Source organism: Cervus canadensis, chromosome 21, assembly GCF_019320065.1.
Source record: "Cervus canadensis isolate Bull #8, Minnesota chromosome 21, ASM1932006v1, whole genome shotgun sequence".
Classification (NCBI taxonomy): domain Eukaryota; kingdom Metazoa; phylum Chordata; class Mammalia; order Artiodactyla; family Cervidae; genus Cervus; species Cervus canadensis.
This window is the reverse complement of record NC_057406.1, coordinates 41,042,540-41,061,909: the sequence shown is the minus strand read 5'-3', so window position 1 is coordinate 41,061,909 and position 19,370 is coordinate 41,042,540. Positions and strand designations below refer to the sequence as shown.

The 19,370-nt window shown below is 38.5% G+C and overlaps 1 protein-coding gene across 4 annotated transcripts in view; it reads right to left on the bottom strand.

The window, feature by feature from the left end:
• Positions 1 to 19,370, bottom strand: part of FGD4 (FYVE, RhoGEF and PH domain containing 4) — a 235,764-nt gene that overhangs the window by 36,138 nt on the left and 180,256 nt on the right. For all 4 annotated transcript variants that reach the window (XM_043440742.1, XM_043440743.1, XM_043440744.1 and 1 more), the window contains exons 5-10: positions 19,071 to 19,160; positions 16,384 to 16,529; positions 15,794 to 15,950; positions 7,405 to 7,543; positions 4,758 to 4,816; positions 4,286 to 4,432 (exon numbers count right to left, since the gene is read on the bottom strand). In XM_043440742.1, the coding sequence (XP_043296677.1) occupies positions 4,286 to 4,432; positions 4,758 to 4,816; positions 7,405 to 7,543; positions 15,794 to 15,950; positions 16,384 to 16,529; positions 19,071 to 19,160 (738 nt within the window). The remainder of the gene's footprint in view (positions 1 to 4,285; positions 4,433 to 4,757; positions 4,817 to 7,404; positions 7,544 to 15,793; positions 15,951 to 16,383; positions 16,530 to 19,070; positions 19,161 to 19,370) is intronic.

Below are 19,370 nucleotides of genomic sequence, written 5' to 3'. Positions count from 1 at the left end.
TGCCATGCAGCAGAAAAGTCAGACATGAATAACATCCTGAGAATGTGTCATGTGACAGTCACAGGGCATCCTCTTTATCAATGTCACTCTGTTTCTTTGCCTATAATAACAATCATAGAAATAGCTAAAATTTACTGATCTATTATTCAATTATTCAAGGTTAGCTTATTATTAACATTGTTAGCTGTTATGATTATTATTGATCATTAGATATAGAAAGGGACTGGAAATAAGAGAGACTAAAAATAAAGACCTGGATGCCCCAAGAAGAGCTCTTATTTTCAGTAAGTCCTAGTTCAGTTCAAAACAGTTGCTCAGTTGTGTCTGACTCACTGCGAACCCATGGACTACTGCATGCCAGACCTTCCTATCCATCACCAACTACCAGAGCTTGCTGAAACTCATGTACATCAAGTCAGTGATGCCATCCAACCATCTCATCTTCTGTCGTCCCCTTCTCCTTTTGCCTTCAATCTTTCCCAGCATCAGGGTTTTTCCAATGAGTCAGTTCTTCCAATGAGGTGGCCAAAGAATTGGAGCTTCAGCTTTAGCATCGTCCTTCCAATGATATTCAGGAATGATTTCCTGTAGAAGTGACGGGTTTGATCACCTTGAAGTCCAAGGGACTCTCAAGTCTTCTCCAACACCACATTTCAAAAGCATCAATTCTTCAATGTTCAGCTTTCTTTATGGTCCAACTCTCACATCCATACATGACTACTGGAAAAACCATAGCTTTGACTAGATGGATCTTTGCTGACAAAGTAATGTCTCAGGTTTTTAATACGCTGTCTAGGTTGGTCATAGCTTTTCTTCCAAAGGGCAAGCGCCTTTTAATTTCATGGCTGTAGTCACCATCTGCAGAGATTTTGGAGCCTAGAAAAATGAAGTCTATCACTGTTTCCTCACTTTCTTGCCATGAAGTGATGGGACTGGATGCCATGATCTTCATTTTTTGAATGCTGAGTTTTAAGCCAGCTTTTTCACTTTCTTCTTTCACTTTCATCAAGAGCTTTTTTAGTTCCTCTTTGCTTTCTGCCATAAGCATGGTGTCATCTGCATATCTGAGATGACAGATATTTCTCCTAGCAATCTCAATTCCAGCTTGTGTTGCATCCAGCCCAGCATTTTGCATGATGCACTATCCATGTAAGTTAAATAAGCAGGGTGGCAATATACAGCCTTCATGTACTCCTTTCCAAACTTGGAACCAGTTTGCTTTCCACGCCAGGTTCTAACTGTTGCTTCTTGACCTATACACAGATTTCTCAGGAGGGAGGTAAGGTGGTCTGGTACTCCCATCTCTTGAAGAGTTTTCCAAAGTTCATTGTGATCCACAGAGTCAAAGGCTTTAGCTTAGTCAATGAAGCAAAAGTAGATGTTTTTCTGGGATTTTCTTGCTTTTTCTATGATCCAACAGATGTTGGCAATTTGATCTCCGGTTCCTCTGCCTTTTCTAAATCCAGCTTGAACATCTACAAGTTCTTGGTTCATGTACTGTTGAAGCCTAGCTTGGAGAATTTTGAGCATTACATTGCTAGCATGTGAGATAAGTGCAACTGTGCGATAGTTTGAATATTCTTTGACATTTCCTTTCTTTGGGATTGGAATGAAAACTTGCCTTTTCTAGTCCTGTGCCACTGCTGAGTTTTCCAAATTCGGTGGCATATGGAGGACAGCACTTTCACAGCATCATCTTTTAGGATATGAAATAGCTCAGCTGGAATTCCATCACCTCCACTAGCTTTGTTCATAGTGATGCTTTCTAAGGCCCACTTGACCTCACACTCTGGCTCTAGGTGAGTGATCATACAATCATGGTTATCTGGGTCACTAAGAACCTTTTCCTATAGTTCTGTGTATTCTTATCACCCCTTCTTAATATCTTATATTTCTGTTAGGTCCATACCATTTCTGTCTTTTATTGTGCCCATCTCTGCATGAAGATGCTTCCCTAATAGTTCAATTGGTAAAGAATCCACCTGCAATGCAGGAGACTCCAGTTCAATTCCTGGGTGGGGAAGACCCGCTGGAGAAGGGATAGGCTACCCACTCCATTATTCTGGCCTGGAGAATTCCATGGACTGTATAGTCCATAGGGTTGCAAAGAGTCGGACACAACAGAGCGATTTTCACTTTCACTTTGCGTGAAATGTTCCCCTGTTAACTCTAATATTCTTGAGTCAAATATTCTAAGTCAGAGTTGTATCACTCATCTCCACTAGCTCTATTTGCAGTGATGCTTTTTAAGGCTCAGTGGACTTCCCAGTCCAGGATGTCTGACTCTAGGTGAGTGATCACACCATCGTGGTTATCTGGGTCATGAAGATCTTTTTTGTATAGTTCTCCTGTGTATTCTTGACATCTCTTCTTAATATCTTCTGCTTCTGTTAGATCCATACTGTTTCTGTCCTTGATTGTGCCCATCATTGCATGAAATGTTCCCTTAGTATCTCTAATTTACTTGAAGAGATCTCTAGTCTTTCCCATTCTATTGTTTTCCTTTATTTCTTTGCATTGATCACTGAGGAAGGCTTTCTTATCTCTTCTGGCTTTTCTTTGAAATTCTGCATTCAAATGGGTGTATCTTTCCTTTTCTCCTTTGCCTTTACCTTCTCTTCTTTTCTCAGCTATTTGTAAGGCCTCCTCAAACATTTTGCTTTTTTGCAAAACCAGTGATGGTTTTAATCACTGCCTCCTATACAGTTATATGAACCTCTGTCCATCATTCTTCAGGCACTCTGTCTATCACATCTAATTCCTTGAAACTATTTGTCACTTCCACTGTATAATCATAAGGAATTTGATTTAGTTCATACCTAAATGGTCTAGTGGCTTTCCCTACTTTCTTCAGTTTCAGTCTGAATTTTGCAACAAGGAGTTCATGATCTCAGCCACAGACAGCTCCTGGTCCTGTGTTTGCTGACTGTATAGAGTTTCTCCATATTCGGCTGCAAAGAATATAATCAATCTGATTTTGGTGTTGGCCATCTGGTGATGTCCATGTGTAGAGTCTTCTCTTGTGTTGTTGGAAGAGGGTGTTTTGTATGACCAGTGTGTTCTCTTGACCAAACTGTTAGCCTTTGCCCTACTGCATTTTGTACTCCAAGGCCAAACTTGCCTGTTACTCCGGATATCTAACTACCTGCTTTTGCATTCCAGTCCCCTATGATGAAAAGGACTTCTTTTTTTGATACTAGTTCTAGAAGGTATTGAAGGTCTTCATAGAACTGTTCAACTTCAACTTCTTTGGCATTAGTGGTTGAGGCATAGACTTGGATTACTGTGATACTGAATGGTTTGCCTTGGAAATGAACAGAAATCATCCTGTCATTTTTGAGACTGCATCCAAGTACTGCATTTCAGACTCTTTGGTTGACTATGAGGGCTACTCCATTTCTTCCCCCCAGTGACAGATATAATGGTCACCTGAACTAAATTCACCCATCTGGTCCATTTTAATTCTCTGATTCCTAAAATGTCTTGCCTTGTCCTGTTTGACCACTTCCAATTTACCCTGATTCATGGACCTAACATTCCAGGTTCCTATGCAATATTGACCTTTATAGCATCGGACTTTATTTCCATCACCAGTCACATCCACAGCTGGGTATTGTTTTTGCTTTGGCTCCATCTCTTCATTCTTTCTGGAGTTATTTCTCCATTGTTCTCCAGTAGCATATTGGGCACTTACTGACCTGAGGAGTTCATCTTTCAGTGTCCTATCTTTTTGCCTTTTCATACTATTCATGAGGTTCTTTAGGTAGGAATACTGAAGTGGTTTGCCATTCCCTTCTCCAGGTAGTTCTAGACTAACTGTCATTTCCAGGAAGTTAAGAGAGGGGCAGAGAGTGACTACAGTGAAAAAGAACTATGTGGCAAACTCATGCACTTTTACACAGACATTTGACGCACAAGTTTTGCAGATTTGTCTATATATTTCTTTAAACAAGAATAATTAAAATAGTGATCCCCATATATACACTGATGCCTATGATCTTCAAGGAAAGGTTAAATTTATCTTTACTATGTGTTACTGAAATAAATTACTCATGATAAGGACACAGAAAAATTATAGAAAAATACTTGAAAAACAGATTTATGTCCTTCAAAGAACAAGTTTTAGTTACTATGGACCTTCCCTGATGTGGAATTCAGACAGTATTGACTAAATCAGATAAGAAATAATTGCTTGGGTGAGCAAGCAAGCACCCTACTTTTCCAAGATACATAAAACAGTGTTATGAGGTATTCTTATGTGACTTCCTCATACTACAAAACTCACTAGGAAAAGGTAGCGCTCTTGTGCTGATGTGTTCCGAGCAGCTAGTTTGAGGATCTGTCCATCTTTTATTAATTCATTTGAAGGATTTACAATGTCTTCTTCTTCTCCCAACATTTCATAAATCTCTAAGAGTTTCTTTAGGTTTTCCTAGGAAATTAAAACAAACACAGAAAGATCAAATATAAGGAGGTTTCACCTTAATGCCTTTAATCAATGACTGCAGCTAAAATATACACAATTCAGAAAGGATTGGAACTAAGCATAAACTTAAGTATAAAGATCAGTTAAGAGCAAATTAAAACCTGGGAGAAGAGGGAAGAGCATAATCACAGACAGTCCTAAACATTTTATAAACAATATTTTTTGTTCACTTGTCTCAATTCATTTTGGTCCAAAACTGTAGATAATATTAGACTACATTATTAACAATTATCTAACTAAAAGATTCCCATTTCCTCTGAAAACTACTTACCATTTTTCTTATTGCACTATTAGAATGGCTTGCTGCTGTAGATATAATTTCAAGTGATTCTAAACAGGAAAAAAGAAAAGTAAATATATTCTGTCCTTACTATATTACTAGATAGCTGAGTAATATATAGTTTAATAAGGAATCTGAGAGCAAAGACACACAGTAAAAGCAAGGGCAATTTCCATTTACAAACTGGATACTTCCAAAGTTCATTTTTAAGCAGATGATTTGGAATTTGAAAGGTACTTAGTCATAAAAAGTCATATATAGTGACTAGGGAGAAGGCAAAGGCAACCCACTCCAGTATTCTTGCCTGGAAAATCCCATGGACAGAGGGGCCTGGTAGGCTGCAGTCCATGGGGTCGCTAAAAGTCAGACACCACGGAGAGACTTCACGTTCACTTTTCCCTTTCATGCATTGGAGAAGGAAATGGCAACCCACTCCAGTGTTCTTGCCTGGGGAATCCCAGGGACGGGGGAGCCTGGCGGGCTGCCGTCTATGGGGTTGCACGGAGTCAGACATGACTGAAGCAACTTAGCAGCAGCAGCAGCTTAGTGACTAGACTCACAGGTACATTTAATTCATTAGGAATCTTCAAAATAGTAAACATCGTGACAATAGCTTGTTACAAGGCACTTTGTCAGGGGTGTTCACATATATTATGTCAATTCATTTTTATGCAACCCTGAATGGAAAATACATTAGCTTAATTTGGCAGGTGAAAGAAGTAGAGAGTGATGTTACTTGGGTAGGGTCACAAATTATGATACTGAAGGGCTACATTTGAACCTAAGTCTTCTGACTCAAAAGTTCTACATTTCAGCAGTAGTAAGTATTTAACTAATTTTACAAGTAAATTAACCAAGAAACATAATCAGTTTTCTCTGGGAAAACACACTCACAGTTCTAATCTAGGTGAGAGAGAATTTTCTGATGCCAATGTCGATGGAAGGTTTTGTTGCTAAGGCAGGTGGTAGTGACAGATGGGAATGGGGAAGGTAGGATCTTTGAATTGGTCAAGGTAGGAGCTTTAGGACTACTGGTGAAGACAGGTTGAAGGTGGAAGCTGAGGCTTCCTGCTGGGTTAACCTGAGGGAATGTTCTCAATCCTCCATCATGTCCTGCTCTCCTCCTTTCTTTTCTATCTTATGAATACTGGTTGGGTTAATTCTGGTATCACAACAACCTCATCATTCTGAACCAACTTTTCTGTCTTCTTTGTTCTACTGCTGAAAAAAATGCACTTTTGCTGCTTTCCCCTCTACTTTTAGGTTTCTAAAAGTATTTTTGTGTTTCCTTAGAATGTTAGTATAAGCACTAATGGGAAATCAAAGAGTAATAAAATACCCTATTATGTTGCTGATTCTCATTTTGGAAAGGGGGGAGGTGGAGTGGGGACCACCAGCCCCTACCCTTCTCACCACACAGTTTTTTTTCCTATTTTAAAATTTTTATTTATTTAATTATTTTTTGGCTGCCCTGGGTCTTTGTTTTTGTGTGTAGGCTTTCTCTAGTGCAGTAATCAGGGGCTACTCTTTGTTGTGATGTATGGGTTTCTCACTTCTGTGGCGTCTCTTGTTGTGGAACATGAGCTCTATGGTGCACGGGCTTTAAGTAGTTGTGGCTCACAGGCTCCACAGTTGTGGTGCATAGCCTTAGTTGTTCTGCAGCATGTGGAATCCTCCCAGAAGAGAGATCAAAACTGTATCCCCTGCATTGGCAGTGAATTCTTAACTACTGGACCATCAGATAATTCCGACTTTCTCACTTTTGACATAAGTACCTCAGCAGAAGTCAAAGTCTTTGAATACAGATGAAAAGGAATTTTTATTTATATTTTAGAGAACTATCCTGATTTGGGCAACTCAGTACATTCCATATAGGATCCAAGGTAGAGGGAGACAAGTTAAGATGGGCTGGGGCTACTGCCCAAGAGACTAGTCTGAGCAGTAGCAATAGTAATCCAACTTCCAATCCTACCGCTAGTTCTGCTGGTTTTAGTAGCAGTTGTAGTACATGTTGATTACCAACCCAAGTTAAACTTTCATTTTACACAGTTAATTGATTTTTTCAAAAGTACACAAGAAAACAAATATCTTATTGAAACACTTAGGTCCTAAAAAGTCTTTCATTATGACCTAATAAAAAAAAAAAGATAATGAGTAGAACAGGAATTAAGTTTTCTTAGGGAAAATGCTGACACTAAACAGCATTATTTTCTCTTCTATCTTAGTAAAAGGTGGAGAGAAATCACTTTGCTTAGGCTATTTTTAAATAGTAAATGTCATCTTAGTTTTCTTGGTATATATCTACCCCCCTAATTAACCAGCAGCACTAGTAATTCCGAATGGTTTTCTTCTTCCTGTGAGAAGGTAATTGTGTATTGCTATTCCAGATGTCTCTAAGACTACAGTTTTATATTTCAGAGTTAATCACTAATGTGAAACCAGCATGAGAAATGTGATTTGCATTGCTCTAAGCCTATGATTTGGGCTAAAAAGTGCTTGCCTAATTGAGGTGTTGATAACAATTTCCAGTGAAGTTATTTTCTGGCACCAATATTTTACTAAAGTGGCTTCTACTTCACTTTGAAATCACAAGGCTACTTGGCCACTAAATTATCCCATAATGGAAGGGGGGATTTACTTTTAGCATCATTCCAGTCCGGAGAATCAGGGGGCAATTTCCTTAGGTAGTCCTTAAGGAGCATCTCATACCGGGGAATGCGCTGAACAGGTTCTAGCATGTGATGCTGCAAAGTCAAGCTCCCACAGATCTTCTGTTTCTGTAATGAGAAAGGTTTTTAAAGAAAGATTTAAAAATTAGGTTAGCCAGTCTAAAAACTCAAGGTAATACAGAACTTTCACTAAGGGCAGCATTTCTCTACAAAGTGTGGCCTGCCCAACACCTGCCTTAGATACATTCTTGGGATGCTATTAAAAATGGAAATCCTAAACCCCACTCCAAACTATGAAACCACAGTTTTGAGGCCACAGCCTGAGCATATGTATTTAAGAATATCCCCAATTTTTTCCATTAAAGTCTGAGGACCACCAATCTACTCAGAAAAAAAAAAAAATCAAGCAGAATTTTAAGCAAGAAAATTCCAGACTGACAGCATCTACTTTCACTGGTCATTACAAGAAACCCTTGTTTCACTTGTCAGGTCACACTATCAAATCATAACTCCAGAGATTTTCAAAAGAAGCATCTATTTAAAGAGGTTCACTAAGTAACTATATTAAATGACTATGGATTCAGCAGAAACTATCCCATAATAAGGCTACTATAAATGTCATTTCCTTTGAACTGAAAAGACTCCACATGGAGAAGGGTGACAATAAAATTTTAATTTTTCATTACGTCATGGCATTCTTTTCCATTAGAAACCAAACTCTGAATAGATTTCCTTTGGCAAAATTGAGTCTATAGAACATGCTTTCAGTAAGCAATTAATGTGGAAGGGGAGAAAAAAGATTACTTGAAAAATAAGATGTGTTCCTCTTCATATTAAACAAAGCAGAAACCCCTTAATATATTTACTGATGACCATGACCAGGGCACTGCAGGGTAAAAAATGTGTCAATATTAAGATAAGACATGATATTTGCATCCAAAGGAAACAAGAAACTAAAATGTAATCTGGTGTAATAATGTCAAGCTGGGTTTAGATTTACTTTATCTAATGCAGGTTTTCAGGCAGGGGAATGATATCATTAGATATGACATCTATTAAGATTAATCTACTGCAAGGTGGCTTTGGGAACATGTAGGGAAACTAGTTTGAAAGTTATTGTAAACCAGGAAAAAAAGTAAAAACAGCCTGAAATTAGCATGGAAGCTGAGAGTGAATGGCTCTCCTTAATAACCTGTAAGATACAATTATTATAAGTTTAGTTATCCCATTTGACTTTCTCCAGCAAGCCTAGGGGACACACACACACATACGCGTACACATATATATCTTCAGGAAAATATTACTGATCCCCAAATTTTACGTAAGGAAACTGGTCCAGAAAAGTTAGGGGAGTTTTCTAAGGTCAAGTGACTATAAGTGGCAGATTAGAATCCTAACTAGCTTAGCTGATTCTCAATCTACCATTCCTTTCACAACTCCATCCTTTCCTTATAATGAGGAGAAGACAGATATTGTTGATTCAGAGTTTTAATATTTGATGAAACAATAATAATAATCATTATCACCATCACCATATTGAGCACTTACATGCAACAAGCTCCATGTTAAGTCCCTTGAATATATTGTTTAATGAACACATACAGAGAATGAGGAAAAATAAATCAAAGATAAAGTACCGTGATCAAATTCTGGTGAATAAAAGAATATTGGTGCTGTGTAATAAATCAAATCATATAATCACAAAGGTCACGAAGTATAAATGTTATGTGGAAAAAATGTTTGAAAGCTAAAGACGGGAATTGAACATGTTGACTTTGTATTGATGACAAGATGCTCATACAGAATTGTGAAGCCAGCACTCAGAATTTTTTAACTAGAGTATAGGCATGAAGGACTAAATTAGAAATAATGACCTTTTAAGCAGATAGTGACTTATATGCAGAGTACATTATGCAAAATGCTGGGCTGGATGAAGCACAAATTGGAATCAAGATTTCCGGGAGAAACATCAATCACCTCAGATATGCAGACGACATCACCTTTATGGCAGAAAACAAGGAGGAACTAAACAGACTCTCGATTAAAGTGAAAGAAGACAGTGAAAAGGCTGGCTTAAAAGTCAAAACTCAAAAAATTAAGATCATGGCATCTGGTCCCATCACTTCATGGCAAATAAATGAGGAAACAGCGGAAACAGTGACAGACTTAATCTTCTTTGGGCTCCAAAATCTCTGCAGATGGTGACTGCAATCATGAAATTAAAAGACGTTTGCTCCTTAGAAGAAAAGCTATGACCAACCTACACAGCATATTAAAAAGCTGAGACATTACTTTGCTGACAAAGGTCCATCCATCTACTCAAACCTACAGTTTTTCCAGTAGTCATGTATGGATGTGAGAGTTGGACCGTAAGGAAAGCTGAGCACGAAAGAATTGATGCTTTTGACCTGTGGTGTTGGAGAAGAGTCTTGAGAGTCCCTTGGACTGCAAGGAGATCCAAGCAGTCAATCCTAAAGGAACTCAACCCGGAATATTCATTGGAAGGACTGATGCTGAAGCTGAACCTCCAATACTTTGGCCACCTGATGCGAAGAGCTGACTAAATGGAAAAGACCCTGATGCTGGGGAAAATTGAAGGCAGGAGGAAAAGGGGATGACAGAGGATGAGATGGTTGGGTGGCATCACTTGGACATGAGTTTGAGCAAGCTCCGGGAGTTGGTGATGGACAGGGAAGCCTGGCATGCTGCAGTTCATGATGTTGCAAAGAGTCAGACACAACTGAGAGACTGAACTGAACTGACCCTATAAGCATCTGTATGACATTATGGTTAAAGGCTTGAGAAGCTATGACGTCACTGAGAGAGTGGAAAGAAAGATTATGCAGGGCAAAAAACCTCATATTCTGCCCACATTTCAATATTAGCAAAAGGAGCTAGTGAAAGGATCAAAGAAAGACCCAGTGTTCAGAGAGATAGGTGACTGCTTAATCATGAGAGAAAAGAGACAATAAAGAAAAGGGCAGGACTTTTGGCTATGACTGAGTATAAGAATGCTGGCAAAATCACCCCTTTAAAAAGCAACTTTAAAGCTGGATAAAACTTAACAACAACAATCATTTCAGTACTTTGGAAACTGACCAAAAGCATGTAACGATCTGAAAATTTTACTTTGTTTTTTAAACTGCTGAACTTTGGGTAAGAACAGTAAAAATCTGTGGTCTTCTGGCCTGCGTGTGTTAGTCGCTCAGTCATGTCCAACTGGTTGCAACCTCATGGACTGTAGACCTTCAGGCTCTTTCATCCATGAAATTTTTCCAGGCAAGAATACTGGAGTGGGTTGCCATTTCTTTCTCCAGGAGATCTTACCAACCCAGGAATCAAAACAGGGTCTCCCACATTGCAGGCAGACGCTTCTGTCTGAGCCACCAGGGAAGCTCTGACCTGAGGCTTCTGGCCTGAGGCTGCACCTATTCTATCAGCTCAGTCAGTAAAGGTTTTCCCAGGGTGGGACAGGCTGTGAGGACCGGCAGTTTCTCTGCTGAAACTGAAGAGGGCTCATTTGATTTACAGTGATAAACACAGCACACACCCAGCAATACTGTCAGTGAACAGGATGAAAAGGCAAAAAGATAGGACACTGAAAGATGAACTCCCCAGTTCGGTAGGTGCCCAAAACGCTACTGGAGATCAGTGGAGAAATAACTCCAGAAAGAATTAAGAGATGGAGCCAAAGCAAAAACAACACCCAGCTGTGGATGTGACTGGTGAAAGAAGCAAAGGCTGATGCTGTAAAGAGCAATACTGCATAGGAACCTGGAATATTAGGTCCATGAATCAAGGTAAATTGGAAGTGGTCAAGCAGGAGATGACAAGAGTGAACATCAACATCTTAGGAATCAGCAAGATGGCAAGAGTGAACATCGACACTTTAGGAATCAGCAAACTAAAATGGACTGGAATGGGTGAATTTAACTCAGATGACCATTACATCTACTACTGTGGGCAAGAATCCCTTAGAAGAAATGGAGTAGCCCTCATAATCAACAAGAGAGTCTGAAATGCAGTACTTGGATGCAATCTCAAAAATGACAGAATGATCTCTGTTCGTTTCCAAGGCAAACCATTCAATATCACAGTAATACAAGTCTATGCCCCGACCACTAATGCTGAAGAAGCTGAAGTTGAACAGTTCTATGAAGACCTATAAGACCTTCTAGAACTAACACCCAAAAAAGATGTCCTTTTCATTATAGGGGACTGGAATGCAAAAGTAGGGAATCGAGAGATACCTGGAGTAACAGGCAAATTTGGCCTTGGAGTACAGAATGAAACAGGACAAAGACTAATAGAGTTCTGCCAAGAGAATGCACTAGCCATAGCAAACACCCTCTTCCAACAACACAAGAGATGATTCTACACATGGACATCACCAAATGGCCAACACCGAAATCAAACTGATTATATTCTTTGCAGCCAAAGATGGAGAAGCTCTATACAGTCAGCAAAAACAAGACTGGGAGCTGACTGTGGCTCAGATCATGAACTCCTTATTGCCAAATTCAAATTTAAATTGAAGAAAGTAGAGAAAACCACTAGACCATTCAGGGATAACCTAAATCAAATCCCTTACGATTATACAGTGGAAGTGAGAAATAGATTCAAGGGATTAGATCTGATAGACAGTGCCTGGAGAACTATGGACGGAGTTTCGTGACATTGTACAGGAGACAGGAATCGAGACCATCCCCAAGAAGAAGAAATGCAAAAAAGCAAAATGTTGTCTGAGGAGGCCTTACAATTGGCTATGAAAAGAAGAGAAGGGAAAAGCAAAGGAGAAAAGGAAAGATATACCCATTTGAATGCAGAGTTCCAAAGAATAGCAAGGAGAGATAAGAAAGCCTTCCTCAGTGATCAATGCAAAGAAACAGAGGAAAACAATAGCATGGGAAAGACTAGCGATCTCTTCAAGAAAATTAGAGATATCAAAGGAATATTTCATACAAAGATGGGCACAATAAAGGAGAGAAATGGTACGGACCTAAGACAAGCAGAAAATATTAAGAAGAGGTGGCAAGAATACACAGAAGAACTGTACAAAAAGATCTTCATGACCCAGATAATCATGATGGTATGTTCACTCACCTAGAGCCAGGCAACCTGGAATGTGAAGTCAAATGGGCCTTAGGAAGCATCACTACAAACAAAGCTAGCGGAGGTGATGGAATTTCAGTTGAGCTATTTCAAATCCTAAAAGATGCTGCTCTGAAAGTGCTGCACTCAATATGCCAGTAAATTTGGAAAACTCAGCAGTGGCCACAGGACTGGAAAAGGTCAGTTTTCATTCCAATCCCAAAGAAAGGAAATGTCAAAGAATGCTCAAACTACCACATAATTGCACTCATCTCACACGCTAGCCAAGTAATGCTCAAAATTCTCCAAGCCAGGCTTCAACAGTACATGAATAATGAACTTCCAGATGTTCAAGCTGGATTTAGAAAAGGCAGAGGAACCAGAGATCAGATTGCCAACATCCGCTGGATCATCAAAAAAGCAAGAGAGTTCCAGAAAAACATCTATTTTTGCTTTATTTCCTATGTCAAAGCCTTTGACTGTGTGGATCACAATAAACTGTGGAAAATTCTGAAACAGATGGGAATATCAGACCACCTGACCTGCCTCTTGAGAAATCTGTATGCAGGTCAGGAAACAACAGTTAGAACTGGACATGGAACAACAGATTGGTTCCAAGTTTGGAAAGGAGTATGTCAAGGCTGTATATTGTCACCAGCTTATTTATCTTATATGCAGAGAACATCATGAGAAATGTTAGGCTGGAAGAAGCACAAGCTAGAATCAAGATTGCCAGCAGAAAAATCAGTCACCTCAGATATGCAGATGACACCACCCTTATGGCCGAAAGTGAAGAAGACCTAAAGAGCCTCTTGATGAAATTGAAACAGGACAGTGAAAAAGCTGGCTTAAAACTCAACATTCAGAAAACTAAGATCATGGAATCTGGTCCCATCGCTTCAGGGCAAATAGATGGTTAAACAGTGACAGACTTTATTTATTTGGGCCGCTCCAAAATCACTGCAGATGATGACTACAGCCATGGAATTAAAAGCTGCTTATTCCTTGGGAGAAAAGCTATGACCAACCTAGACAGCATATTAAAAAGCAGAGACATTACTTTGCCAACAAAGTCTGTCTAGTCAACGCTATGGTTTTTCCAGTAGTCATGTATGGATTGTAAGAGTTGGACTATAAAGAAAGCTGAGCGCTGAAGAATTGATGCTTTTGAACTATGGTGTTGGAGAAGACTCTTTAGAGTCCCTTGGACAGCAAGGAGATCCAACCGGTCCATCCTAAAGGAGATCAGTCCTGAATTTTCATTGGAAGGACTTATGCTGAAGCTGAAACTGCAATACTCTGGCTACCTGATGGGAAGAACTGACTCACTGGAAAAGACCATGATGCTGGGAAAGATTGAAGGCAGGAGGAGAAGGCGACGACAGAGGATGAGATGGTAGGATGCATCACCAACTCAATGGACATGAGTTTGGGTAAACTCTGGGAGTTGGTGATGGACAGGGAAGCCAGGCGTGCTGTAGTCCACGCAGTTGCAAAGAGGCAGACATGACTGAACTGAACTGAACTAATTCTGATATTTCATTGTCAGTGTAAAGAAGTGGAACAGATTTTTGCATGTTAATCTTGTATCTTGCTATGTTGCTGAATTTGTTTATCAGTCCTAGTAGTTTCTGTGTGTAGTCTTTAGAGTTTTCTATATATAGTATCATGTCATATGCTTACAATGACAACTTTACTTCTTCTTCCAATTTGGATAACTTTTCTTTTTCTTCTCTGATTGCTGTGGCTAAGACTTCCATTATTATGTTGAAGAGAAGTGCTGAGAGTGGGCATCACTGTCTTGTTCCAGATTTTAGCAGGAAGGTTTTCAAGCTTTTCCCTGTTAAGTATTATGCTGGTTGAGGTCTGTCATAACTTTTATGTTGAGATATGTTCCCTCAAAGGGCTTCCCTGATAGCTCAGTTGGTAAAGAATCTGCCTACAATGCAGGAGACAGTGGTCTGATTCCTGGGCTGGGAAGATTTGCTGGAGAAGGGATAGGCTACCCACCCCAGTATTCCTGGCCTTCCCTTATGGCTCAGCTGGTAAAGAATTCACCTGCAATGAGGGAGACCTGGGTTCGATCCCTGGGTTAGCAAGATCTCCCGGAGAAGGGAAAGGCTACCCATTCCAGTATACTGGCCTGGAGAATCCCATGGACTATATAGCTCATGGGGTCGCAAAGAGTCGGACATCCCTGGGCAACTTTCACTTTCACTTCATGTTCCCTCAATACCCATTTTGGTAAGAATTTGTATCATGAATGGATGTTGCATTTTATCAAATGCTTTTTCTGCATCTATTGAGATTATCATGTGGTTTCTGTTTTTCCTTTTCTTAATATTGTATATCACATTTATTTGTATATAGATACTTTTAATATTCTAACTTCTTTAAGATGTAAAATTATACAAAACAGTAATCATATCACTGTATTAATGGGTTTTAAACACAGGTAAAGTATATCCATGTAAGACAAAAGAAGGCAGTCAAGAATACACACCCAAATAATCTTAGGTGATCTAAGAAATCCTTTTCAATATTTAAACTTAAGCAAAGAAGTTATCAACAGTCTTGACTAAAGAATCAAATAGAAAGTACTATGGTATTATTAAAATGTATTATTCAGGTTTGATGAAATTTTAAGCCACATATATGAGATGACCAATTCCCCCCACCCCCAAGGAACAAAACAGAATATAGTTGATCCTCGCATATGGGTTTGTACTGTGCAGGTCCACTTATACACACGTTGTTTTTGTCCCCCCCAGTAAATATGTACTACAGTACTACATAATCCATGGTTGGTTGAATCCATGGATGCATAACAATGGATATGAAGGGCTGGCCATAAAACTATACTGGGATTTTCAAACAGTGGGGGATCAGTGATCCTAACCCCTGTGTTGTCCAAGGGTTAGCTGTAATTATGTTTCCAAAATGTCATGGTTCATAGCATTCTTTATATTCATTCCAACATCTCAACCTCTGAAAGCAAGAGTCACACAGAGCTGGATGGAAACTTACTTTGTAAATTTATGTGGACCCTGATAAAATCAGAGTCTCCTTGCCTTAAAAATAAATGGAGAATTTACTGTTCAGTATATAGCATGAGCCCAATAAATATTTTAACTTTGCAGAGATAATTTTTGCATAATTTAGAATAGAATTTGGCTAGAAGTCTAAATCTAAAATTTAGATCTAGAAAACCTTAGAATTTGTACAGAAAAATTAATTTATAACCTTGAACAAAAGAGTTCTATTTACCTGAATTTCTTCAACTACTGATTTGAACTGGGGAATACGCTCTGTCATGTTTTTAACCAATTCCATTGCGTTATCAAATCCCTTCACATATTCTCCATACATCTTAAGGAATGGTGCCAATTTCTGAAGGATGTCACCAATTCTAGGGGTAGTTTCCCTGTATAAAACATAAAAGCAAGTTATTAAGATTTCTTATAGAATGAGTGAATTAAGAGGACTCCAAATGAAGTAATCACTTTTTTTTTCATTTCTCTTTATTAGTTGGAGGCTAATTGAAGTAATCACTTTTCATACACACATCCTGTGCTTTTATCAGATCCACGTTGCTGTGAAACTGACAGAATGAAACAAACACTTCTTAAAAAAGAGTTAGGAATGACACAGTAAAGAGAGATGTTATGGAATTCTTGATGTTCCAGATAATCCCTAATACCTTGTTTCCACTAATCAAACTATAGCTTGGAAAGAAGAGCTAAAATGTTTTCAACTAAAGCCAAAAAATGTACTACAAGGTCTTTCAGTGATCTTTAAGATAAAAATTTTGCATAAATGTTGCCTTAGATATATTGTTTGTTATCTACTCCTCTTACCATTCTTGCATTCTTTTCTCCAGCTCTGGCAATAGGAATTTACTATGGAAGGCATTTATTGATGAAATATTAGAAAAGATTTTATTCACCAGCTCTGCTGAAAATGAACCTCGATTTGCTTCTTCCAATAGTTTGCAATAAAATACCTGAATAAGAGAATAAAGCAAATATTACTTCAAATTTATTGGTTAACCATCTAGCATTGTGCTAAGGCACACAGTGGGCTCTTAATAACTTTTTGTTGAATAAATGTAAAAGTTCATGATTCAAGAAATCAATCACTTTTGAAATGTAGAAATGAGCATATGCTTTGATAGAGAAAGACCAGAAATTAGAATTAGGAAACTAATTCTAACCTAGGCTGTGCCTCTATCTACTAATCTCTTCTGTTCCAGAGAAATTTCCAATCGAGGTTAATGGTGAAACAGGAAGAAAGGGGCCGGGAACAACTTCTGAAAGAATGACATAGCCCAAGAACACAATGTAAACCAATTAGAATCAAATGAGTCCAAGATGACAGACAAGCCAACTTCAACTAGGCTTTGATCCTCAATCAGCAAGCTAAATGACACCCTCAGAGGCGCCACGACAGTCCCAAGGCACTATCAAAAGACCAAAAAGTGGGTGGTGGCCCAATTCCTAGAAATTTCCACCCCTTCCCCAAAATAGTTGGAATAATCTTTCCATTCATTAGCCTATGAAGTTACCCAGCTCATAAAAACTGATTATGCCGCATTTTTGGGCCACAACACTTGCCTTCTGTGATGGCCCACACTCTGTCTGTGGAGTGTGTTTCTCTCTGAATAAATCCACTTTTTATCTATCACTTTGTCTCTCACTGAATTCTTTCTGCGATGAGACATCGAGAACCTGAGCTTCATTACTGTAGGTTTTAGGTGAATGTCAAGTCCCAGCCATGTGGGTTAGAGTCCTAAGCAGAGTTTTGGCCAGGCTTGAGTCCTGGAACATGGGTTGAAGTTCAAATCTGAGAAAAATGGTTTCAATAGGATTTACCCTTCCTATCCATAGGCAGAGTTAAGAGATGTGGAAAATGATATATATGCACAATAATTGTATTTTCCACTCCTCTTTATATTTTGAATGACTTTTATGTATTACATGTTGCCCTTTATTATAATTTATTGGCATAAATCTCATCTTCCCTATTTAAACTGTACACTCTTTGGGGACAGAGAACACTGTGAATTAGTTCTCATAGCATGACAGGCACTTAATAAAAAGGCAGTCCACATATGAACAAAAGAGTATTTTGGTTCTCAGATGTTTTCCTGCTTTACAAAGTAATAATGTATGGTAACTTAAAACTCAGAAATGAGCATAAAAAAATCTTTTCTTGTACATAATAACAGGTATTTTAAAGACAGTAAAAATAGTTTTGCAGTCTTAGCTCTACGCCAGTAGGGCTACTATACCTCTTAATTGCCATTCTGTTAAATGTAGGCAGAAGGAAGTCTGTTTTTTCATAATGTCCAGATGGTTGTTTATTTTCTAAATTCACCTCTATTGCATTTTCTTGGGAGGCAAAAAGAATACAAAATTATGTCCTTAGAGACTCCAATAGGATATTTTACCAATTAAGACTCTAAATTCTAAAAGGTCGGCCAATGTCACTAACAAGATACTATGGCTGGAAAAAAGAAAGAAAAAAAAGTGCAACCTGATAAGAGGAAAAAGCACATTTCCACTAGAAGAATATCTAAAAGTTTCAGGTTTGTAATCTCCATTAGAAGGGACATTATTTCAAAGGTACAAATCAACATAAATTGATTGATTTATGGAGAAATTCCTTGGAAAGTGAGTATTTGAGTCACAAACTCATTACTTTGGAGAACACAAGTCTTAATCAGGCCCCTTCAGGCTCACCCTAACAGGCAACATAGCTTAGTCCAGGGACTCCTGATGAGGAGGCATGCCCAGGGTGACCTGTTTCCACAAAGTTCCATCTTCCAATTGCTACAGTGGGACAAGCCTTCTTGAAAGTAACACTCAAACATAATACTCATTTTCTCTTCTAATAAGAGGAGTCTGTATCTGCAATCTACCAATTATCTTGATCTTTTATCAATGTAACAGGATTAAGGGGCCATTGTGTTGAACAGTTATTCTTAATGATGCATTTTAAAACTTTTTTTGCGATGTATACTTGAGATGATTCACAAGCCTCTACCATGATAAAAGTACAAAATGTTATTCACATATTCAACAACTGTTAACACCAGGCACTGTTTTTAACTTTTCATGCAAGGCTGAACAAGTGAAATCTCAAATTTCCATCTGGTCCTATGACTGTAGGCAATTCCAATCACTCTCAATGGCTGAACAGCAAGTGAGACAAGAATCAGTGATGTATTCATGCCAGTACCAGAATCTCCTATTTAGTAACATGGTCTTCAAGATCACAATAAAGGGTCAAAAAACAGAGTAGGGTTTAGGTTTGAAAGACACAGATGAAGACCCATAAGAGAGTCTTTCAATCTGTTTTCTATGAATTATGAAACCTTTATACCTAATTAATTCACTGACAAAGTTGAAAATGTTAGCAGTTTCCTTGAGGAAACAGCCAGAAATAGGCAAGTCCTTCTTGCAGTTTCTAAAACACTTTAATTAATAAGTTAAAGTGATGTATAATGACAAAAATAAAGTAATTCTGAAAGAGAATATATTACCTGATCTAAGAGATCAAGTCGGCTGACATAAGCTCTTTCTGTAAGCAAAAGTTCATTGGCTATTTTGTGAAGTTTTTGCTCATCAGTCTCCTAAAAACAGAAGAGAAATTCACATATTAGTAAAGAAAGCTTGGATGGTATTTCTAAAGTAATAAACATTATCAAATGGTTTCATCAAAAGTTTTCTTAAGCTTCTCACATACCCAATTTCCTTAAGTCATCGAGGAACATCCAACCAGAAATGAACAAAACTAGACATCAGCGATCTGCTAGATTTAACCTATGACAACTTCTTTAGGT